We start from the raw sequence: 21,420 nt of genomic DNA, 5'->3' as shown, positions 1-21,420 counted from the left end.
TACGGGCGGTGCTTCAATGGGAAGCCGAAATGAAAAGGCAATATATCAGAAATTGAAGGCAGAATTATTTTTTTTTAAACGATTCATATGAACATCCGTCAAATCATATCACACGTAAATCATCAAAATCAAAACAGTATCTTTAGAATTTCAATAAAAGCCACATCACTGTTCATATCGGTAAATATTATTCCATCGTGTTTCAAATCGTGATATAAATTTTTCTTTCGGGAAAATAATTGAATGATTTTGTACCTCTTCTTCAGCTTAGAACTTCAGGATAGACGACATAGCTGATAAACGTTCCTTTTCTCTCTTTGAAGTTCTTGGCAAACATTTTTATATTGTCGCTGCTGCCAACGCGACTCATGGCGACATAAAGCTGTCCACGGCTGAATAAAAATCAGCCTTGTTACTGGTCGTTGCAAAGCAGAGTCGGACAGGGAATTGTTTTCGCTGCATCTGGAAGGGGAACAGGTTTTCGGATGAATGATTGGAATCCTCGGTATGAAGATCTTGTTTCCAGCATGAGGCCCAGTAGCTCGTGTCGCATCGATGAGATTCGGCATCAGGTTGTCCACGATGTAACGACTCCCATTGCAGTGGCCATTTTTAGGGTCAACGTTTCGCAGCAGCATGATCGGAGCTCCCTTCTTGAAGCAGAGTTTGTGAGGAGGCATTCCTGATACGCATATCGAGTTAAGGAATTCTACTGGATATTCGTGTCTGTTCTCTACTTCCATTATCTTGTCGCTGCTCAAGTAGACAGATTCCTTCCCAGGGTATTGCCGCAGTACGATCGCATTCACTTCATCGACCGCCTCATTCGTCGGACAGAGGATGGTTCGGCTGCAAAGCCAGTTCCTGTCAAGCTGTCAAAGCCAGTTGTGTTTCATTGTTATGTTTGTGTGGCGACGAGCGTTGTGTACAAAGGGCAGGGACTTAATCAACGTGAGCTGATGACTCTCGCTGACTGGGAATTCCTCGTTCGTGGGACACTGTCTCAAGCCCCGGTCCCCATCACGGATGGAGCTCAGCGGTTTACCCGAGCATGACGGTGAAGGGCAAGGTACACGCTGGCCCGTCCAGTGTAGCGCGCGTGCGGCCCCGGACATCGAAGGGCATTTAAACGTTCATTAAACATTAAACGTTCATTAAAGGATTACGAAACGAAAAACATTACGAAATTACGTTCACACCGTCACGTCAAACACTACCGTGAACACATACATCATCACAACATCGTCACAATGAACGTTATGCCAACGCGAATGTTATGCTGGAGACCAAAGCTGAAATTGGTAAAACTAAATAGCCTATTTTACTCCCAGGGGTCCCAGGATTACCCACCCAAAATATCTTTGCGATCGGTTCAGCAGTTTTTACGGTACCTTCGAACAGACAGACGGACATTTGGTGAATTATAGTAAGATATATATATATATATATGATATATACATGTTGAGACCGACTGGTCATGTCGTTGATTATATATATATATATATATACATATATATATATATATTGTTACGGACGCGGTTAAAGATGTTATTTTGACCGAGCGGTGGTATGACCGCGACCGAACAGTTATTCCCCGACTCTAACACCCGATTTACCCCAAACTTTGGCTGGATCGCGCCACCGCTATTCAATCGGGAAAACTCTAAAGCGACCGAATACAAAGAGGAAAAAGGAATAAGACGAGAAGACGTACAGAAGAGTAATTGGATTTATTATTTACACATATAATCAAGAAGAAAGCAGTCACGTTTATTTACAGACGAGATTAGATACACAGTGCAACGCTAGCTTACCTACAGTCTTAACTAACCCAGGGACAAGACAAAAGACAGACTACGAGCACACTTACACGGGGAATGATGATAGGACTGGCGGGAGATGGATGGCTGGCGGGATAGGGAGGTCCAACTAGTTCTGCAGCTGATCGACTCGTGGGCAGCCGCCGCTCCTTCGCGGCCCTGCTCCAAACTTCCGTCCAGGCCTCACGCTGCTGTGGCTGCAGTTTCGGTGGCTCCAGCTGCAGCAAATGCAGTTTCAGTGGCTCGAGCTGCAGCAAGTGCAGTTTCGGTGGCTCGAGCTGCAGTGAGTGCAGTTTCGGTGGCTCGAGCTGCAGTTCATCCCTGGACTTCTTCTCGCCTCGCTGTAATGGTTCCTCTCCCGTCTCTGTAAAAGCTCATCTCTCTTCTGCCTTGGGAACGCCCTGCCTGCGGGTTATATAGGCCCCGCCCCTCAACCTTCGCGAACCTCCTCGATGTTTCTTTCCACACCCTCTCCAAGTCCAACCCCTTGTTCGTGGTTGGTTGAGTGGGGCTGACTCACTCCTCCCCTCTATGACGAGGTGGGGACCCGCCTTTCTTCCCCAACCCTGCCTCGTGGTCAATGGCGGCAATTGGAGCGGAGGTAGTTTCCAATCGACTAAAAGGGGGAATGGAGGTTTTGGGAATGGGAATGAAGGGAATCTATCTCTTTCACTTGGTGCAATGGAGTACTTCTATTAATGGGAGACACAGCCTTACCCTAAAACACAGAATAAGATATAACTATCGAACAGGGGTATTCTATGATTGGCTGACGTGTATGCTTGTGGACTAATTATGGGACGCCCTTTTGACCTTTACACAGCTCCGGAGGCAGGAGGTGCAGAATTACCAATAATAATAATAAAGCACACAATAAAAAAAATACAGTCCTCATATCTGCAACAATATATATATGTATGTATGTATGTATGTATATGTATATGTATATGTATGTATATGTGTATATATATATATATATATATATATATATATATATATATATATATATATATATATATATATATATTGTTGCGGATATGAGGATTGTATTTTTTTGGATTGTGTTGTATTGTATAGTAAATGGTTGTGAATTATTGGTTTAGTCTGAGCCCTCCTTGCTCCAGTGTGTATAAAGGTCAAAGGGCGTTCCGGTAGTTAATTCCATAAAGCATACATTGAAGGACACTATAATACCCTTGTTCAGTAGTTTATTTCCTTATTCTGTGTATTAGGTTAAGGCTTTGTCTTCCATTAAAATGACACTCCATTGCACCAAGTGAAATAAGATAGATTCCCTTCATTCTTCATTCCCATTCCCAAAACCTCCATTTCCCCTTTCGTCATGGCCAAGCCTCGATTGCCAATATTACATCCCCTCCAAAACCACCATTGAACATGTGCTCGGGTCGGGGAAGAAAGGCGTGCCCGCCCGTAGTCATCAAGGGCGGAACCAGAGGGTCGTGCGACCAACCAGGGCCGAGGTGAGCACACCAATGGGCGTGTCCTGAAGGCCGGCGGCTTGATCGCCGGAGGCGTTATAAAAGCGCGCGCGCAAGGTACTGCGAAAGAAGAGAAGGTTCAAGCTTTGGAGAGAGAGAAGGTTCAAGGTCAATTACAAGCAGTTGCGCCAGAGACGGCAGACGCGTCCTGAGGTGAGCCAGAGAAGCAGCTTTGGCTCCACAAACAGCGTTGACTCCACCAGGCAGCTTCAACCCGTACCCCGCGGGAACCAGATAGCGGTGGCATCGGTGGCCGTCGAGGTCCAGCCGACGTCCCGTCCGGGATCAAGCCCGAACCATCTGCCCCAGCTGAACCTTCCCAATCCTCCTTCCAGCATTCATTCCTGCCATTCCATCCTTCTTGTGTACGTGAGTTTGTTCTGTTTGTTCTGTCCTGGGTATTTAATTAAGTTTGTAAAAGCTAGTATTTTCACTGTGTCACCTGCTTTTTCCATGTTCCCTGTAAATAACTTTGACTGCTCCTTTTGCTTGTGTGTGTAAATAATAAATCCCGTTACTCTTCTGTACGTCTTCTTCTTCCTCTTTACATTCGGTCGCTTTAGAGGTTTCCAAATTGAATATCTGTGGCGCGATCCAGCCAACGTTTGGGAATCAGGTTTAGTCGGGGAAAACTGTTCGGCCGCGGTGCCTCTGCTCGGCAAACCAACATCCTTAACCGCGGACCGTAACAATATATATATATATATATATATATATATATATATATATATATATATATATATATATATACATATATATATATATAATCGTTAGATTAAATAAGACGCGGACGTAGCTTCAGGACGTCGATCTTTAATTGTCGACAAGCTTTCGACCAACAAAGGTCTTCTTCTGAGTTGGCCCCAAGAACAACGGAACTTCCGTATATATATATATATATATATATATATATACGGAAGTTCCGTTGTTCTTGGGGCCGACTCAGTTGTTCCGTTGGCCAGATCGCGCCACAGATATATATATATATATATATATATATATATATATATATATGTATATATATATATATATATATATATATATATATATATATATATATATATATATACATATATATATATATATATATATATATATATATATATATATATATATATATATATATATATATATATATATATATATATATATACACACACACATACATACACTAGCAGAAGTACCCGGCATTTGGAGGCTTTCGGAGGCTTCTGGGAGAGTGGAGCTTTGGAGGCTTCTGGGAGAGTGGAGCTTTGGAGGCTTCTGGGAGAGTGGAGCTTTGGAGGCTTCTGGGAGAGTGGTGCTTTGGAGGCTTCTGGGAGATTGGAGCTTTTGAGGCTTCTGGGAGAGTGGAGCTTTTGAGGCTTCTGCGAGAGTGGAGCTTTGGAGGCTTCTGGTAGAGTGGAGCTTTGAAGGTTTCTGGGAGATTGGAGCTTTTGAGGCTTCTGGGAGAGTGGAGCTTTGGAGGCTTCTGGTAGAGTGGAGCTTTGAAGGCTTCTGGGAGAGTGGAGCTTTGGAGGCTTCTGGGAGAGTGTAGCTTTGGAGGCTTCTGGGAGAGTGGAGCTTTGGAGTCTTCTGGGAGAGTGGAGCTTTGGAGGTTTCTGGGAGAGTGGAGCTTTGGAGGTTTCTGGGAGAGTGGAGCTTTGGAGGCTTCTGGGAGAGTGGAGCTTTGTAGGCTTCTGGGAGAGTGGAGCTTTGGAGGCTTCTGGGAGAGTGGAGCTTTGGAGGCTTCTTGGAGAGTGGAGCTTTGGAGGCTTCTTGGAGAGTGGAGCTTTGGAGGCTTCTGGGAGAGTGGAGCTTTGGAGGCTTCTGGGAGAGTGGAGCTTTGGAGGCTTCTGGGAGAGTGGAGCTTTGGAAGCTTCTTGGAGAGTGGAGCTTTGGAGGCTTCTGGGAGAGTGGAGCTTTCGAGGCTTCTGAGAGAGTGGAGCTTTAGAGGCTTCTGGGGGAGTGGAGCTTTGGAGGCTTCTGGGAGAGTGTTCCACAGTGGCTGCCACTCTGTTGCTTCTTTCCTCCAGCCCCAATCAGACGGATCTTGCAGCTTTGGGATCGGATTCAAAGCCTGGTCCAGCTGATGGCGTGGTAGCGGGCCTGTCTCTCATGTTGCTTGAGTTTTGCTTGTGTTTTTGGAGATATGTTTTCCAAGTTTCTGGATTTGTGTGTGAAGAGCTGCTTCCTTGCATCATTGACTTCAGCTGCGTCACTGGTTCGGTCATACATGAGGACCACAAAGTGTTCTTTTCGTGCCATAAACTGCTCACTGATGTCTGCCGGCAGGAGCGCGAGCTTTTCGTATGATATGCATGAGTGTCTGAAGGCATATATAGCCAGGTTTCCTGAGCAGTTTTCTTCCCTGTGCAGCAAAGGCAAAGACTGTGTCGCATCCCGTAAAGGCATGGGAAAGAGGGAGGGAAGACGCCTTTATTGGATCCATTGCAGCAACCACCTCGTGAACAGCTATGTAGCAAATAATTGACAAGGGTGACCGACTGGTCATGAGGACTAGTCATCTGTGTCAACCTTTGCCACATATGGTGGAAGTGGAGTTTCATCGTCTTTGCTGTGGCGCACTGCGCTTGAGGGCTTCCTCCGTCACGCATATTTAACGCTGTTGAAGACCGCAGTTGAGACACAGATAGAGCAGCAGTTCTTGTGGCCGAGGCAGCCGGTTCCGTTTGATTTTCTTGTTGGTTTGTTGGACTTCAAGGTTGCCTCCACACCACTTCCATCATTTAGTGTGTCCAGCTTCAGTTCCATTCACATCTGGCTGAGGTCCTGAAACTGCGGAAGGTTCTTCGCCAGAGATACATAGCCATTCCCCTCTGGTGTGTTGGTGGATTTCGCTCGACACTGCAGGGCTACTCCTGTTTCAGCTTCGCAAAGAACACAAAGCTCACAGTTAGTTTTGGTGGAGTACGCGCAAATATGGCACTCGGTATCTATGTGAATATGGCACTCCGACATAGTGAGGCGGGTAAGAGCAGAAGGCGTACCTCCAGTTTCTACAGATATCGTCTTCACCACAGAGGGTTGCTATGAGAAGCACTTTGAGTAGTACATGTCTTGTTCATGCAGAAGGAGTATTATTAGCCTGTACCATGAAATAATATCATATTAGTACAATTACCAGGGTTATGGATGAACATATACACGTCCAAGAATACGAGTGATAAATTAAATATATTCTGTAGGAAATAACCCAGGGCATGCCTTAACACATCAAAATCATCAAACACCTTTATTATGATACCACGTGCTTTTCACACAAGTTTAAACAGGTACATGATGTAGAGTTCAACAAAAATAGTATTCCGTAAGTCAGGTCATTGACCTCTCAAGGATATCTGAAGTGAAATACTTGATCCCTCCATATCTGGAAAAACTCCTTACGGTATGAAGAGATTATTTGAGAAGTTTCATGCTTTCGTCATGAAATGCGCAATTGTTTTGCCGACCCGGTCCACTTCAAGCCAGGGAGGTGAGAGAGGGCTGGAACCATAAGTGGTCAGAGTGATGTTCAGGGTGATGTACTTTTATAATTAACAAAATGATAATTGTAATTGTTATTAATTATTACAATATCACAATGATGTTTGGAATGATGCAGTCTGTTTCAATACTGGAGCAGCACTCGGTAGAGCGCACACCTCCGCCATGCCGAACGGTGTACGTTTTGGATCCCACTGATAGGCCGGATCTGGATTCGGATCTGAACCAAAATCAAATTGTCTTGTTCTTGTCTCTGAACCAACTCGTCCATCAAGGTTTGTCATAATCCGTCCATAACTTTTTGAGATATCATGCTATATATCGTTTTTGGCCGCCAACTAATCCTGTGATGAGGCGGTTGCTCTGAAACAACTTGCTTTCTCTTCCTGGAAGTCTAATCCGATCGATGGCAATCTCAGTGAATTCCAGAAAGTCTGCGACAAGTGTGTGTCCTCTCTCAGGAGAGCCCGACAACATCATCCGTCCAACCTCAAGAATGAACTTCCCAACGTGTCTCTCTCCTCGAAAACCTGTCGGTGCCTTCGGTTTGTCTCTGGTGTATGCTCACCTTCCCTCACTTTAAATGGCACCACAGTCGACTCCTCTCGTGAGAAGCCCAAATACCTTGATTCTGTATTTGCTTCCAAATCTTGTGTCCCCAATCCCTCACTCTCTATACCCACCCTTCCCTGGCGTACCTCACTGCTCCTGGACTCTGTCTTTTACGCCTGAGAAGGTGGAGAAGGTTATTTCAACCCTCGACTCTGCAACTGGACAGGACGACATCAGCTCACGTGTCCTAAAAACCTGCTCTGCTGCTCTTTCACTTCCTCTGTCGTTTCCATCCTGTCATTTGTCCTAAATTATTTTCCATCTGCTTGTAAATCGGTCAACATCACAGCATTAAATAAAAAGGAGCAAAAACAGATCCCCTTAACTACAGACATATCAGTTTACTTCCAATCACCAGAAAGGTCATGGAATCCATCATTGCAGTTGATATGAAATCCTTCCTTTTCTCGAACAACCTCATCTCAGATCACCAACTCCACACATGGCTTCCTGAGATCCTCTACTCTCATAGACAACGGAATCCTTTCATCTCCTCTCCCTGTCGAGGCTGGAGTACCCCAAGGCAGTGTTCTCAGTCATATTCCTAATCTCCATCAATGATCTCTCTCCCACCTCTCCCCCCTCACCCCTCAGATTTCTTCAGGCCTCACATGGTCCACCATCAACCCCCTTCTGGTGAAACTACCTAAATCCAGGACCACTGCTCACTTCCACTCATTTGGTCCTCTTTTTCCCACCCGTGGAACCAACTTCCATCTCGTTCTTCCGTCCAGATCTCAAGACGGATGTTCACCACCATCCCAGATCATCCCCAATCCAAAACAATGATTTGTTTTTTTACCCTCGTTAACACCCCCCACCCCCTCTACACTCCCACACAAATCCCTCTTCCTTCCAAATTTCCAGTTTTCCCTCTCTGAGAGTTCCCTTCTGTATCCATCTTGTCCACCACATGCATCATGTCCTGCCCCCCATTCCTTCCCACACCCATTGTTTGACCGCCTCGTCCTGTCTTGGCCTTCAGCTCTGCTATTGGTCCCCCCCCCCCCCCCCCCCCCTGTTGTTGCGTCCTGTTGTACAAGGAGTAACTCTTCCATGAGCCTTGACTATGCATCCAAAATAATCTCTCACTGGTGAAGGATTTATAAATCTCTTGTACAGCATTTATTAGGGTATTTCCTGGAAGGATAAGGATAAGGATGAACAAGGTACTTGGTACAATGAATTATTCTTTTTAGAGTTTCAGCTTTTAAAGGCAGGTAGGTCATGTTGTCGGAATCCATGTTCAGACAAGTCTGAGTTTCACCGTTCTGTGGACACCAGATACACCTATATGACACCTGACACCGGTGCCATCACGTGGCCGTTTTGTAGTGGGATTATTTGAATGGTGAATGAAAATTTTAATGAATTGCTAGTTTATGATCTTATTTGTTTGTTCTTTTTCAGGTGCACACAGGTAGAGTTTGACAATTTTCCATTCTTTGTGACGCTGCCTCCATACCTTACAGGCACGAGTTTGACAGCGAGCGAGTACCTGACTTGTCCCACGAGCCTTTCCTTCAGGACGTTCACTCCGTGGGGTCTTTGTGCAAGCTCTACTTCCGAGAGCTTCCAAACCCTCTACTCACCTACCAGCTGTACACTCGCTTTTCGGTATTGCACTCGTTTCTGTTACTCGGTGTTATACGCAGCCGGCATTTCAGTCGAGTAGTTTCTTGAGCCTTCGCACGTGTCGCTCTCCACAGGAAGCGGTGTCTGCTCCTTCACACGAGGAGAAGCTCATGAAGATCCATGACGTCATCCAGCAGTTACCACCTCCTCATTATCGGTACGTGTGCTCTACGTTGATAGGCCCATCCGGCGATCACCACCATAAATAACAACCTGGGGTCAGAAGGGGGTATGAAGCAAATTTTCTGAACCATGAAACCACTGTCGTACTGTAATATACACCACCTCGCTCCGCTTCCTTCCTTCGACTTTGTTGAAACTTCTTCCGAAGTTCTTGCATCAAGACGACAGTTATATTTTTGAATAATATTTCTGCCATATTTGTTTGTCGAGATTTTCATTGTGTTTCTTGATATTTTAAAACTTGCTATTCTAGGCAGCAAGTGCAGGTGCTGGGATGGGAATGTTGAGGTGGTGGAGGCGTGGGAGTAGTGCGAGGATACAAGGATTGTTAGTGTTAAAACATATCGATCACAACACACATGTCGATGTTATGTCATTCCAAATTGGAGGCTCGTCACTTCTGAAGTCTCTCAAATTCACAACATGGTGTCACGCACGAATTTGTCACTTTTCTTTCATCAATTTCTCTGTTCCACGAGTTCATTCAAAACTTAAAGTTTACGTGATTGAATTGCATGGTGGAGGCTGGGCCTTTGAATTACCAAATGATTCCTCACTCCATCTGTTGCGATTGTCTCATTTCCTTTCCAGCACACTTGAGTTTTTGCTGCGACATCTATCCAGCATGGCCTCCCACTCGAGCACCACGAGCATGCACAGCAAGAATCTGGCCATCGTGTGGGCCCCAAACCTCCTGAGGTGATGATGCGCTATCTGAACGCATAGACAGAGCTGGCGGACGAATGACTGAGAGGAAGACCTAATAAAAGCCGTTGTACATAGTAACGTTCGTGTCTGATACCACGGTGGAATCGGTACCTGTGTTTGTCGGCCTCTTGTCTTCAAAATGTAGTGATGCCTCCATTGCTTTGAGCAACGCAAGGTTGGATGAAGCTACCTCTAGTTTCCTTGTGTAGCCTTTTGTACTCGGTTGGAATTTGTTTACTTGATCAGTAACCGATAGTTATTTGCTGTTTTTCCTTCTTGTTACCCTCGCCAGAGGAGAGGGTATTGCATTTGAGTCTGTGTGCTGGTCTGTCTGTCTGTCTGTCTGTCTGTTTGTCCGCACAGAATAAATATGATTTTCTCTGCAATCGTTGGTCGGATTGATGGGAAATTTTCACCATAGGTGCAACTCCGCCTGTATAATTTTTGTAATAATAATTATGACGTCATAGGTCACGTACTGGCGCCATCTTGGAAAAGCCAAAAAATGTTGCTGATGTCATAGGTGCCTCCATTATGACGTAATTTGACAAGTAGAAAACTTCATCCGATCAAGATGAAATTTATTGAGCGTCATCTCGGGATAAATTGGTGGAGAAAAAAAATATTTATGACGTCATCGGTCACGTGGTTCGGCCGCCATATTGCAAAAACCGAAAAGAATTGCACCTCTATATCTCCAAAGGCGCTGCACAGAAAAAAATTGAGACATGGCTCATTGTAAAGACCTCTCCATGTGGAATAACATATGTTAATGATGATGTCATAGGTGCTTCCATTATGATGTCATAATTCGATAAGTACAAAACTTCATCCGATCAAGATGAAATTTTTTGAGCATCATCCAGGGATAAATTGGTGGAGAAAAAGAAAAGCTGACGTCATCGGTTATGTGGTTCGGCCGCCATATTTGTTTTACTACAAAAGCCTTAAAAACCACTTAAAACACATCCTGGTTAGGGTCTGCAATCTCTGATTGCTCTTTCTTGTTTGTTATTGTGCTCGTGCCTTTGGCACCAACTTCACCATCTTTTTTCACTGTGTTAACCTGTTCCCTCCCTTTTGTTCCTGTCCTTCAGGTCGCTGGCGATCGAATCGTCTGCATTCAGCGGTGCGTCTGCATTCTCTGAGGTGCGCACGCAGTCTGTCGTTGTGGAATTTCTGCTGTCGAATTGTCACCTGCTCTTCAGCAACACCTTCTCTTCGGTGGCACGTCCAGCATCTGGTCAGGTTTCAATTTTGTTCCTCGGGAATCGTTTAAAGACGAGCTGAACCCCAATTTCAAAAACGGAGTCATTATATCTGACCATTATCGTTTTCTTTTCATCTTGCATCCTTGTTATGGTTTCAGAGATGATCATTAGTTAATTGATAGCGGCCTCTGGGTATGCAGGAAGAGGTGAGGGAGGGGCCGTTGTAAGAACGAGTTTCGTGTTTTGTAAGGAAAGAATGAGGCCGTTTGCTGATTGAGTTTTGTTTTGGGAATTTACTGATGCAGATAGCGATGGTATGCTGAGATCAGCCATCTTAACATGGCTTCTACACTCGCAGACGGTTGTTTTCCTTATTGTCCGAAAGTTCTTCTGCAGTGAAAAGGAACATAAAGAAAATGAGCAACCGAACCCAATTGTGTTCGTTCTCCAAGAAATTAACAATTATTATTATTGACTGGTATTGAGAAATGAAATGGGAGGAGGTGTGCTCATGACTCTTATTTACAGATTAAATTTGAGTTATGTTAATGATTACTTAGTAATGAGCGTTGAAATGGGAGGAGTTATGTTAATGATTAGTAATGAGCGATGAAATGGGAGGAGTTATGTTAATGATTAGTCATGAGCGATGAAATGGGAGGAGTTATGTTAATGATTAGTAATGAGCGATGAAATGGGAGGAGTTATGTTAATGATTAGTAATGAGCGATGAAATGGGAGGAGCTATGTTAATGATTAGTAATGAGCGATGAAATGGGAGGAGTTATGTTAATGATTAGTAATGAGCGATTAAATGGGAGGAGTTATGTTAATGATTAGTAATGAGCGATGAAATGGGAGGAGTTATGTTAATGCCTGCAGTAATCGGAGGGGTTATGGTTAATGACTAGTAATGGGAGGAGCTATGTTAATGATTAGTAATGAGCGATGAAATGGGAGGAGTTATGTTAATGATTAGTAATGAGCGATTAAATGGGAGGAGTTATGTTAATGATTAGTAATGAGCGATGAAATGGGAGGAGTTATGTTAATGACTGCAGTAATGGGAGGGGTTATCGTTAATGACTGGTAATGGGAGGAGCTATGTTAATGATTAGTAATGAGTGATGAAATGGGAGGAGCTATGTTAATGATTAGTAATGAGCGATGAAATGGGAGGAGTTATGTTAATGATTAGTAATGAGCGATGAAATGGGAGGAGTTATGTTAATGATTAGTCATGAGCGATGAAATGGGAGGAGTTATGTTAATGACTGCAGTAATGGGAGGGGTTATGGTTAATGACTAGTAATGGGAGGAGCTATGTTAATGAATGTAGTAATGGGAGGAGTTATGTTAATGACTGTAGTAATAGGAGTAGCTATGTTAATCACTCTTCACATTTCACAGCCAAATACAAAACATCCCTGATGATATTGAGGAATAACAACATGAGATGAGTTATGTTAATGACTGTAGTAATGGGAGAAGCTATATTATATGGGAGAATGGTAATTAATGTAAGATTATTAGCTGATATTGACCTCACAACAACAACAACAACAACAACAACCAAGGAGGATCTACAGAGAATAACTGAAAAGGTGTCCAACGCCATCAGATGTCCAACATCATTGCAATTGGAAAACAATAAGAAGAGATTAGGATTCCTAGTTAGAGACAAAGAAGTAAAACTAGTGCGAAAAACAGTTTACCTTGGAGGGATTGGTTGAGAAAAAATGGTAATTGTGGAGATCACACAAAGAGAGAAATTGGACGAGCGTTTGGACAGCTGCAAGATCTGGAAGGCTAAGGACAAAACAAAAATCAACTTGGGAGATGATTATTGTGCTGGTACTGGTGCGTGTCGGTGTCGGAATGCTGGAGTTTCAGGACAAATGACAGATTAAAAATATTGATTCCAGAGATTAGTTGACTGAGGGGAATATTGAGAGTTTCAAGATTGCAGATAACAACAGATGAAGTGATAAGGAAACGGCCGGGCCAAATGTCGCTGTCCCAAAAGATTGTGGACAGACTCCTGTGATTGTTTGGATGCATGTCCGGAATGAACGAGATAAGACAGCACATGTGGCGACGCAACCATGGTGCGTGGATTGAGAAATGGATGAATATTTAGGTTGTATTGGATAGGCATGAGGAATAAAGATGGAAAACAAAAAGGTTTAACGATGAGATAACCCATGATTCAAGACTGAGAGAGGTGGAAAGACTACTCGTCCCCATCGTTGGTGATGAGCTGATGGATGGGCGTTAAAGAAGAAGAGTAATTTCCTTGTTTGCTAGAGCTGAACTATCATGGAGTATGGTAGTACTCCAGATGGAGGGATGGTGTGGGGGAAGAATGGCTGCGCCATAAAATGTGTTCAGAATAATTTGCTTAAAAGCTCCCGCAGAGTGAAATCCTAATCCTTTAAAAGCCACAACTTTGATTCTTGATCGTTTTCACGACTACCAAGAGCGATAAAGACCCAGAATACGTCGCTAACGTACCAAATCGGGAGATCGACAAACCACCGAGTTGTACCTCTCACGTTCGGCAGGCAGACAAGCACAATAATGGCTGAAACGATTACAATGATTCCAACGGGAGGAAGAGACTTCGTCGCTTGGGTATTAACCCCCTTACAACAACAAAATAAAAACTCCAACCACTATACACCACCAGCGGTTGAACGCCATTTACACACGCGCACTGAGAAACTGTAATGAACTGGAATAAGCTTTGTCCAAAACTACACAAACAACTTCGATAAAACTTCATTACAACCTTCATCCCACGTGATGTACCAAGGTGTGTTCACGGCATTAAAATGACCCGGTTCTGGGGGTCTGCGGGGCGGTTTTACCCCTCAAAATAGGTAGTTGCTCTCTTCTCCGAAACCTCACACACGAGTTCGATGAAACTTGACCACAAACTTCAATACCCGTGATGTGCTGAACTTTGTTCACGGCATTAAATTAATCAGTAGTTTTGTCCCCCAATAGAGGTATTTACTTTCATAGCCGTTGCATATTTCGTAGGTCATCCCAACCTACCAGTGGTTCCCTGGGTCTACCAGGTGAGCCCAGGGGCATTGTCCCTATTTTTGTCACAGGTGACTGTGTTTGTGACATTACTAACAATTGTATGAAGATGTCTATGTTAGAGGTAGTTGTAGATTTGTAGTGTGGGTTGGTGTAATTGTGTGAAGATGTCTATGTTCGAGGTAGTTGTAGATTTGTAGTGTGGGTTGGTGTAATTGTGTGAAGATGTCTATGTTCGAGGTAGTTGTAGATTTGTAGTGTGGGTTGGTGTAATTGTGTGAAGATGTCTATGTTAGAGGGAGTTGTAGATTTGTAGTGTGGGTTGGTGTAATTGTGTGAAGATGTCTATGTTAGAGGTAGTTGTAGATTTGTAGTGTGGGTTGGTGTAATTGTGTGAAGATGTCTATGTTCGAGGTAGTTGTAGATTTGTAGTGTGGGTTGGTGTAATTGTGTGAAGATGTCTATGTTCGAGGTAGTTGTAGATTTGTAGTGTGGGTTGGTGTAATTGTGTGAAGATGTCTATGTTAGAGGTAGTTGTAGATTTGTAGTGTGGGTTGGTGTAATTGTGTGAAGATGTCTATGTTAGAGGTAGTTGTAGATTTGTAGTGTGGGTTGGTGTAATTGTGTGAAGATGTCTATGTTAGAGGTAGTTGTAGATTTGTAGTGTGGGTTGGTGTAATTGTGTGAAGATGTCTATGTTCGAGGTAGTTGTAGATTTGTAGTGTGGGTTGGTGTAATTGTGTGAAGATGTCTATGTTCGAGGTAGTTGTAGATTTGTAGTGTGGGTTCGTGTAATTGTGTGAAGATGTCTATGTTAGAGGTAGTTGTAGATTTGTAGTGTGGGTTGGTGTAATTGTGTGAAGATGTCTATGTTAGAGGGAGTTGTAGATTTGTAGTGTGGGTTGGTGTAATTGTGTGAAGATGTCTATGTTAGAGGTAGTTGTAGATTTGTAGTGTGGGTTGGTGTAATTGTGTGAAGATGTCTATGTTAGAGGTAGTTGTAGATTTGTAGTGTGGGTTCGTGTAATTGTGTGAAGATGTCTATGTTAGAGGTAGTTGTAGATTTGTAGTGTGGGTTCGTGTAATTGTGTGAAGATGTCTATGTTAGAGGGAGTTGTAGATTTGTAGTGTGGGTTGGTGTAATTGTGTGAAGATGTCTATGTTAGAGGTAGTTGTAGATTTGTCGTGTGGGTTGGTGTAATTGTATGAAGATGTCTATGTTAGAGGTAGTTGTAGATTTGTAGTGTGGGTTGGTGTAATTGTGTGAAGATGTCTATGTTAGAGGGAGTTGTAGATTTGTAGTGTGGGTTGGTGTAATTGTGTGAAGATGTCTATGTTAGAGGGAGTTGTAGATTTGTAGTGTGGGTTTGTGTAATTGTATGAAGATGTCTATGTTAGAGGGAGTTGTAGATTTGTAGTGTGGGTTGGTGTAATTGTGTGAAGATGTCTATGTTAGAGGTAGTTGTAGATTTGTAGTGTGGGTTGGTGTAATTGTGTGAAGATGTCTATGTTAGAGGGAGTTGTAGATTTGTAGTGTGGGTTTGTGTAATTGTATGAAGATGTCTATGTTAGAGGGAGTTGTAGATTTGTAGTGTGGGTTGGTGTAATTGTGTGAAGATGTCTATGTTAGAGGTAGTTGTAGATTTGTAGTGTGGGTTGGTGTAATTGTGTGAAGATGTCTATGTTAGAGGGAGTTGTAGATTTGTAGTGTGGGTTGGTGTAATTGTGTGAAGATGTCTATGTTAGAGGTAGTTGTAGATTTGTAGTGTGGGTTCGTGTAATTGTGTGAAGATGTCTATGTTAGAGGTAGTTGTAGATTTGTAGTGTGGGTTCGTGTAATTGTGTGAAGTTGTCTATGTTAGAGGGAGTTGTAGATTTGTAGTGTGGGTTGGTGTAATTGTGTGAAGATGTCTATGTTAGAGGTAGTTGTAGATTTGTAGTGTGGGTTGGTGTAATTGTGTGAAGATGTCTATGTTAGAGGTAGTTGTAGATTTGTAGTGTGGGTTGGTGTAATTGTGTGAAGATGTCTATGTTAGAGGTAGTTGTAGATTTGTAGTGTGGGTTCGTGTAATTGTGTGAAGATGTCTATGTTAGAGGGAGTTGTAGATTTGTAGTGTGGGTTGGTGTAATTGTATAAAGATGTCTATGTTAGAGGTAGTTGTTGATTTGTGGTGTGGGTTGGTGTAATTGTATGAAGATGTCTATGTTAGAGGTAGTTGTTGATTTGTGGTGTGGGTTGGTGTAATTGTGTGAAGATGTCTATGTTAGAGGTAGTTGTAGATTTGTAGTGTGGGTTGGTGTAATTGTGTGAAGATGTCTATGTTAGAGGTAGTTGTAGATTTGTAGTGTGGGTTCGTGTAATTGTGTGAAGTTGTCTATGTTAGAGGGAGTTGTAGATTTGTAGTGTGGGTTGGTGTAATTGTGTGAAGATGTCTATGTTAGAGGTAGTTGTAGATTTGTAGTGTGGGTTCGTGTAATTGTGTGAAGATGTCTATGTTAGAGGGAGTTGTAGATTTGTAGTGTGGGTTGGTGTAATTGTGTGAAGATGTCTATGTTAGAGGTAGTTGTAGATTTGTAGTGTGGGTTGGTGTAATTGTGTGAAGATGTCTATGTTAGAGGGAGTTGTAGATTTGTAGTGTGGGTTGGTGTAATTGTGTGAAGATGTCTATGTTAGAGGTAGTTGTAGATTTGTAGTGTGGGTTGGTGTAATTGTGTGAAGATGTCTATGTTAGAGGTAGTTGTAGATTTGTAGTGTGGGTTCGTGTAATTGTGTGAAGTTGTCTATGTTAGAGGGAGTTGTAGATTTGTAGTGTGGGTTGGTGTAATTGTGTGAAGATGTCTATGTTAGAGGGAGTTGTAGATTTGTAGTGTGGGTTGGTGTAATTGTGTGAAGATGTCTATGTTAGAGGTAGTTGTAGATTTGTAGTGTGGGTTGGTGTAATTGTGTGAAGATGTCTATGTTAGAGGTAGTTGTAGATTTGTAGTGTGGGTTGGTGTAATTGTGTGAAGATGTCTATGTTAGAGGGAGTTGTAGATTTGTAGTGTGGGTTGGTGTAATTGTGTGAAGATGTCTATGTTAGAGGTAGTTGTAGATTTGTAGTGTGGGTTGGTGTAATTGTGTGAAGATGTCTATGTTAGAGGGAGTTGTAGATTTGTAGTGTGGGTTGGTGTAATTGTGTGAAGATGTCTATGGTAGAGGGAGTTGTAGATTTGTAGTGTGGGTTGGTGTAATTGTGTGAAGATGTCTATGTTAGAGGTAGTTGTAGATTTGTAGTGTGGGTTGGTGTGATTGTGTGAAGATGTCTATGTTAGATGGAGTTGTAGATTTGTAGTGTGGGTTCGTGTAATTGTGTGAAGATGTCTATGTTAGAGGTAGTTGTAGATTTGTAGTGTGGGTTCGTGTAATTGTGTGAAGATGTCTATGTTAGAGGGAGTTGTAGATTTGTAGTGTGGGTTGGTGTAATTGTGTGAAGATGTCTATGTTAGAGGTAGTTGTAGATTTGTAGTGTGGGTTGGTGTAATTGTGTGAAGATGTCTATGTTAGAGGTAGTTGTAGATTTGTAGTGTGGGTTCGTGTAATTGTGTGAAGATGTCTATGTTAGAGGTGGTTGTAGATTTGTAGTGTGGGTTGGTGTAATTGTGTGAAGATGTCTATGTTAGAGGGAGTTGTAGATTTGTAGTGTGGGTTGGTGTAATTGTGTGAAGATGTCTATGTTAGAGGTAGTTGTAGATTTGTAGTGTGGGTTGGTGTAATTGTGTGAAGATGTCTATGTTAGAGGGAGTTGTAGATTTGTAGTGTGGGTTGGTGTAATTGTGTGAAGATGTCTATGTTAGAGGTAGTTGTAGATTTGTAGTGTGGGTTGGTGTAATTGTGTGAAGATGTCTATGTTAGAGGGAGTTGTAGATTTGTAGTGTGGGTTGGTGTAATTGTGTGAAGATGTCTATGGTAGAGGGAGTTGTAGATTTGTAGTGTGGGTTGGTGTAATTGTGTGAAGATGTCTATGTTAGAGGTAGTTGTAGATTTGTAGTGTGGGTTGGTGTGATTGTGTGAAGATGTCTATGTTAGATGGAGTTGTAGATTTGTAGTGTGGGTTCGTGTAATTGTGTGAAGATGTCTATGTTAGAGGTAGTTGTAGATTTGTAGTGTGGGTTCGTGTAATTGTGTGAAGATGTCTATGTTAGAGGGAGTTGTAGATTTGTAGTGTGGGTTGGTGTAATTGTGTGAAGATGTCTATGTTAGAGGTAGTTGTAGATTTGTAGTGTGGGTTGGTGTAATTGTGTGAAGATGTCTATGTTAGAGGTAGTTGTAGATTTGTAGTGTGGGTTCGTGTAATTGTGTGAAGATGTCTATGTTAGAGGTGGTTGTAGATTTGTAGTGTGGGTTGGTGTAATTGTGTGAAGATGTCTATGTTAGAGGTAGTTGTAGATTTGTAGTGTGGGTTCGTGTAATTGTGTGAAGTTGTCTATGTTAGAGGGAGTTGTAGATTTGTAGTGTGGGTTGGTGTAATTGTGTGAAGATGTCTATGTTAGAGGTAGTTGTAGATTTGTAGTGTGGGTTGGTGTGATTGTGTACATTATTTTATTTTTTGAGGCAAATATGTTGTGATGGCAATCCATAAAAGTGTTGCGCTGGCATTCCTTTCTTGACATTCCTTGTCATTCCTTCCTTGGTTGTTTTTTTTGTTTTTTTGGGAATGTTTAAAAATTATGTTTAATGTTTAAATAAAATTTTAAAATTCTGACTTGTCTGAATGGTCGTGGGGTGTTCTTGGAACACACTTGAGTGCCTTTTGTTGTTGTAACTACACTGCAAGGATACTCCTCTAATTGTTTAGAACAAAGATTATAATCGTCATGATGGTCCCGATATCATAGTTGTGATTGTTTGTGCAGGTCGGAGTGCCCTTCCTCGTCCCAAGTCCCTGATGATCTCCACCAACTCAGCAAAGTTGCTGAGCCTCGAGGAGGCTCGGGCCAGGAACCCCGGACGCTCGCAGGCCAGCCCTAGTGCCGAGGCAGATGCAGACACAAACGTTGAGGCAATGGGGTCTCTTGTGCACGATGGCAGCCTGACGTCAAACACGTTGTCGGAGTTGCTACCTGAGAGGTGAGAAGGCTTGTATTATTTATTTTTAATTCAAGAAGTTCTAGTCATATTCAATTTTTGATACTGTTGCATTGACTGGTCCTCACATTCTCATTGTTAAGACCATTTTGTGACTTGATTAATTTTTCTCATTTTGTGTTCCCATTGCAGTCGGAAGCATTTGGCTCATGGTTCTGTCGCCGGCAAGTCGCGGCGACCACAGAGTGGGGGCTGGAAGTCTCTTTTTCAGCTCGGCCGTGGGACTGCTGGCGGAACGAGACGGCGTGACCACAGGGACACGTACGCGCGTCCGACCAGTCCTGACCCCACTACGTTCCGAGGTTGTTTGCGTGTGCTCATCTGCCATCTTTCTGTGCATTCGTGCTTTCTCCGATGCTTTAATAGAGAAGATATTTGATTATTTTAAATGTTTAGTTTTTTTTAATGTTAAAAAAAAAAGTTTTTTTTTTAATGTTTAAAAAAATACGTTTTTTTAAAAATCAAGAGGCCATCAGAATCTTTATGCCCAACTTTTTATTTTTATTTTTCAAAGACAGGATTATAATCCATAGCTTTCTTGTTTGAAGTGTGGTCGCGGAGTGGATGAAGTTTATTTTATTGAGTGCATATTGGAACATGGTTCAATTAATTAATCCTCCATGCTGGATGCCTAATTCTTCAGCCGCAGATGTGCCGCTGATGCAGTGCCCCGCACATTGAGCGAGGTTTTTGCCGACTCTGTGAAAGCCGCCCTGGGATCTTTAACATCCATCAGCTAATGCTTGTAGACGGGATACATGGCCTAACGTCTATCGTAGAGATCGGTACACCGATTTAGTGCCCTGCCTTCGACTCGCCAAGCTGACAGTTTATATTTGGGTTGGGAATCGAACATGTACTAGACAGCTCAAAGTCATGCGTACCACGTGTGTGGCCTCCTGCTGTACAGCGGATCAAGTTGAAGGCAGAATGCATTCAACGGCGGATGTTAAAAATCCAACACCGTCACCGGGTTTCCTTTTGCATGACAATGCTGCTTTTCCCAGGGTTGGTTCAACGTTTTGGAAGCTGCTGGAGGTGCGTTCGGATATCGCTCATTTCCTTCAATTTTCCTTTTTTTTTCTTCTTTTTTTTTGTACTTCCCTCTGTATTGCCTTAGGGCGTCGGAGGAGCGAACGTGGCAGCTTACGCTCGGCAAAGAGTGAGGAGTCGCTGAGTTCTTCTCAAGACACTGACGGTGCGTGAGTCGGGGTGCACGTTGTACTTGTGTAGAGATTGCTGTTGAGAGACATAACGGAGATTGAGGAGCCATCTGCAGAGAAAGCTGCATGGATACGGATTACGATTCCTGTTTTTTTGCTGAAACAATAATGTAGATTTTCCCAAATAGTCAGGTTCACTATGTTTTTTTCGTTCAAAATTTTGGTAGATTAGCAAAACTATACATTTTTGGAATATTCAGAGCATGAGGAATCCAAAAATTAATGTTTACATTTGCGTAGACACCTTTGCGAAAATGACGCTCAGGACAGTGATGAAGATCTGTAAAAGCATCTTCTGAACGGTGTAGACCTCATAGATCCTGTGTATAGGACTTATAGTTCAATCTGATACTACCTATAACTTCCTATAACAACCTATAACTTCAAAGGACTTGCAATATCATGTATTATGTAATACAGTTATATCACAAATCTAAAGACAATGGTTTTCAATTACCTTTGTTTGTTGCTTTTCTATAATCCTGAGCACTATTTTGAGGCTTTATTGGATTCCTTGACCCAGAAAACATAGGATTAGCATATTTAATTAAGTCTCTAGGTTGACTAGAAGCCGAGATCGCGCAAAATATGTATTTTATGGCTGCCATTTTGAAAATCCAAAATGGCGGCCATGCAGGTGTCTGTGCAAATGCCAACATTGATTTTCGGATTCTCCATGCTCTGAAGATTCCAAAAATGTGCAGGTTTGCTAATCCCAACATTTGGAAAGAAATTATATTTGTTAACATAATGAACCTGACTATCTTCATCACTGTCCTGAGTGTCATTTTCGCAAAGGTGTCTACGCAAAGGTAAACATTAATTTTTGGATTCCTCATGCTCTGAATATTCCAAAAATGTATAGTTTTG

General features: G+C 42.6%; 1 protein-coding gene across 1 annotated transcript in view; it reads left to right on the top strand.

Moving 5' to 3' along the window:
- LOC137430936 (uncharacterized) overlaps positions 1-21,420 on the top strand; it is a 194,215-nt gene that overhangs the window by 166,489 nt on the left and 6,306 nt on the right. Inside the window, exons 15-21 of the mRNA XM_078781254.1 lie at positions 8,890-9,034; positions 9,127-9,209; positions 9,827-9,934; positions 11,041-11,186; positions 19,096-19,309; positions 19,460-19,629; positions 20,448-20,525. Coding sequence (XP_078637380.1) covers positions 8,890-9,034; positions 9,127-9,209; positions 9,827-9,934; positions 11,041-11,186; positions 19,096-19,309; positions 19,460-19,629; positions 20,448-20,525 — 944 coding nt within the window. The remainder of the gene's footprint in view (positions 1-8,889; positions 9,035-9,126; positions 9,210-9,826; positions 9,935-11,040; positions 11,187-19,095; positions 19,310-19,459; positions 19,630-20,447; positions 20,526-21,420) is intronic.

This window comes from Myxine glutinosa, chromosome 7, assembly GCF_964187855.1.
Source record: "Myxine glutinosa chromosome 7, kmMyxGlut1.1, whole genome shotgun sequence".
In the NCBI taxonomy this organism is placed as follows: Eukaryota; Metazoa; Chordata; class Myxini; order Myxiniformes; family Myxinidae; genus Myxine; species Myxine glutinosa.
The sequence above is the reverse complement of the archived record's forward strand: the minus strand, read 5'-3'. Positions and strand labels throughout refer to the sequence as shown.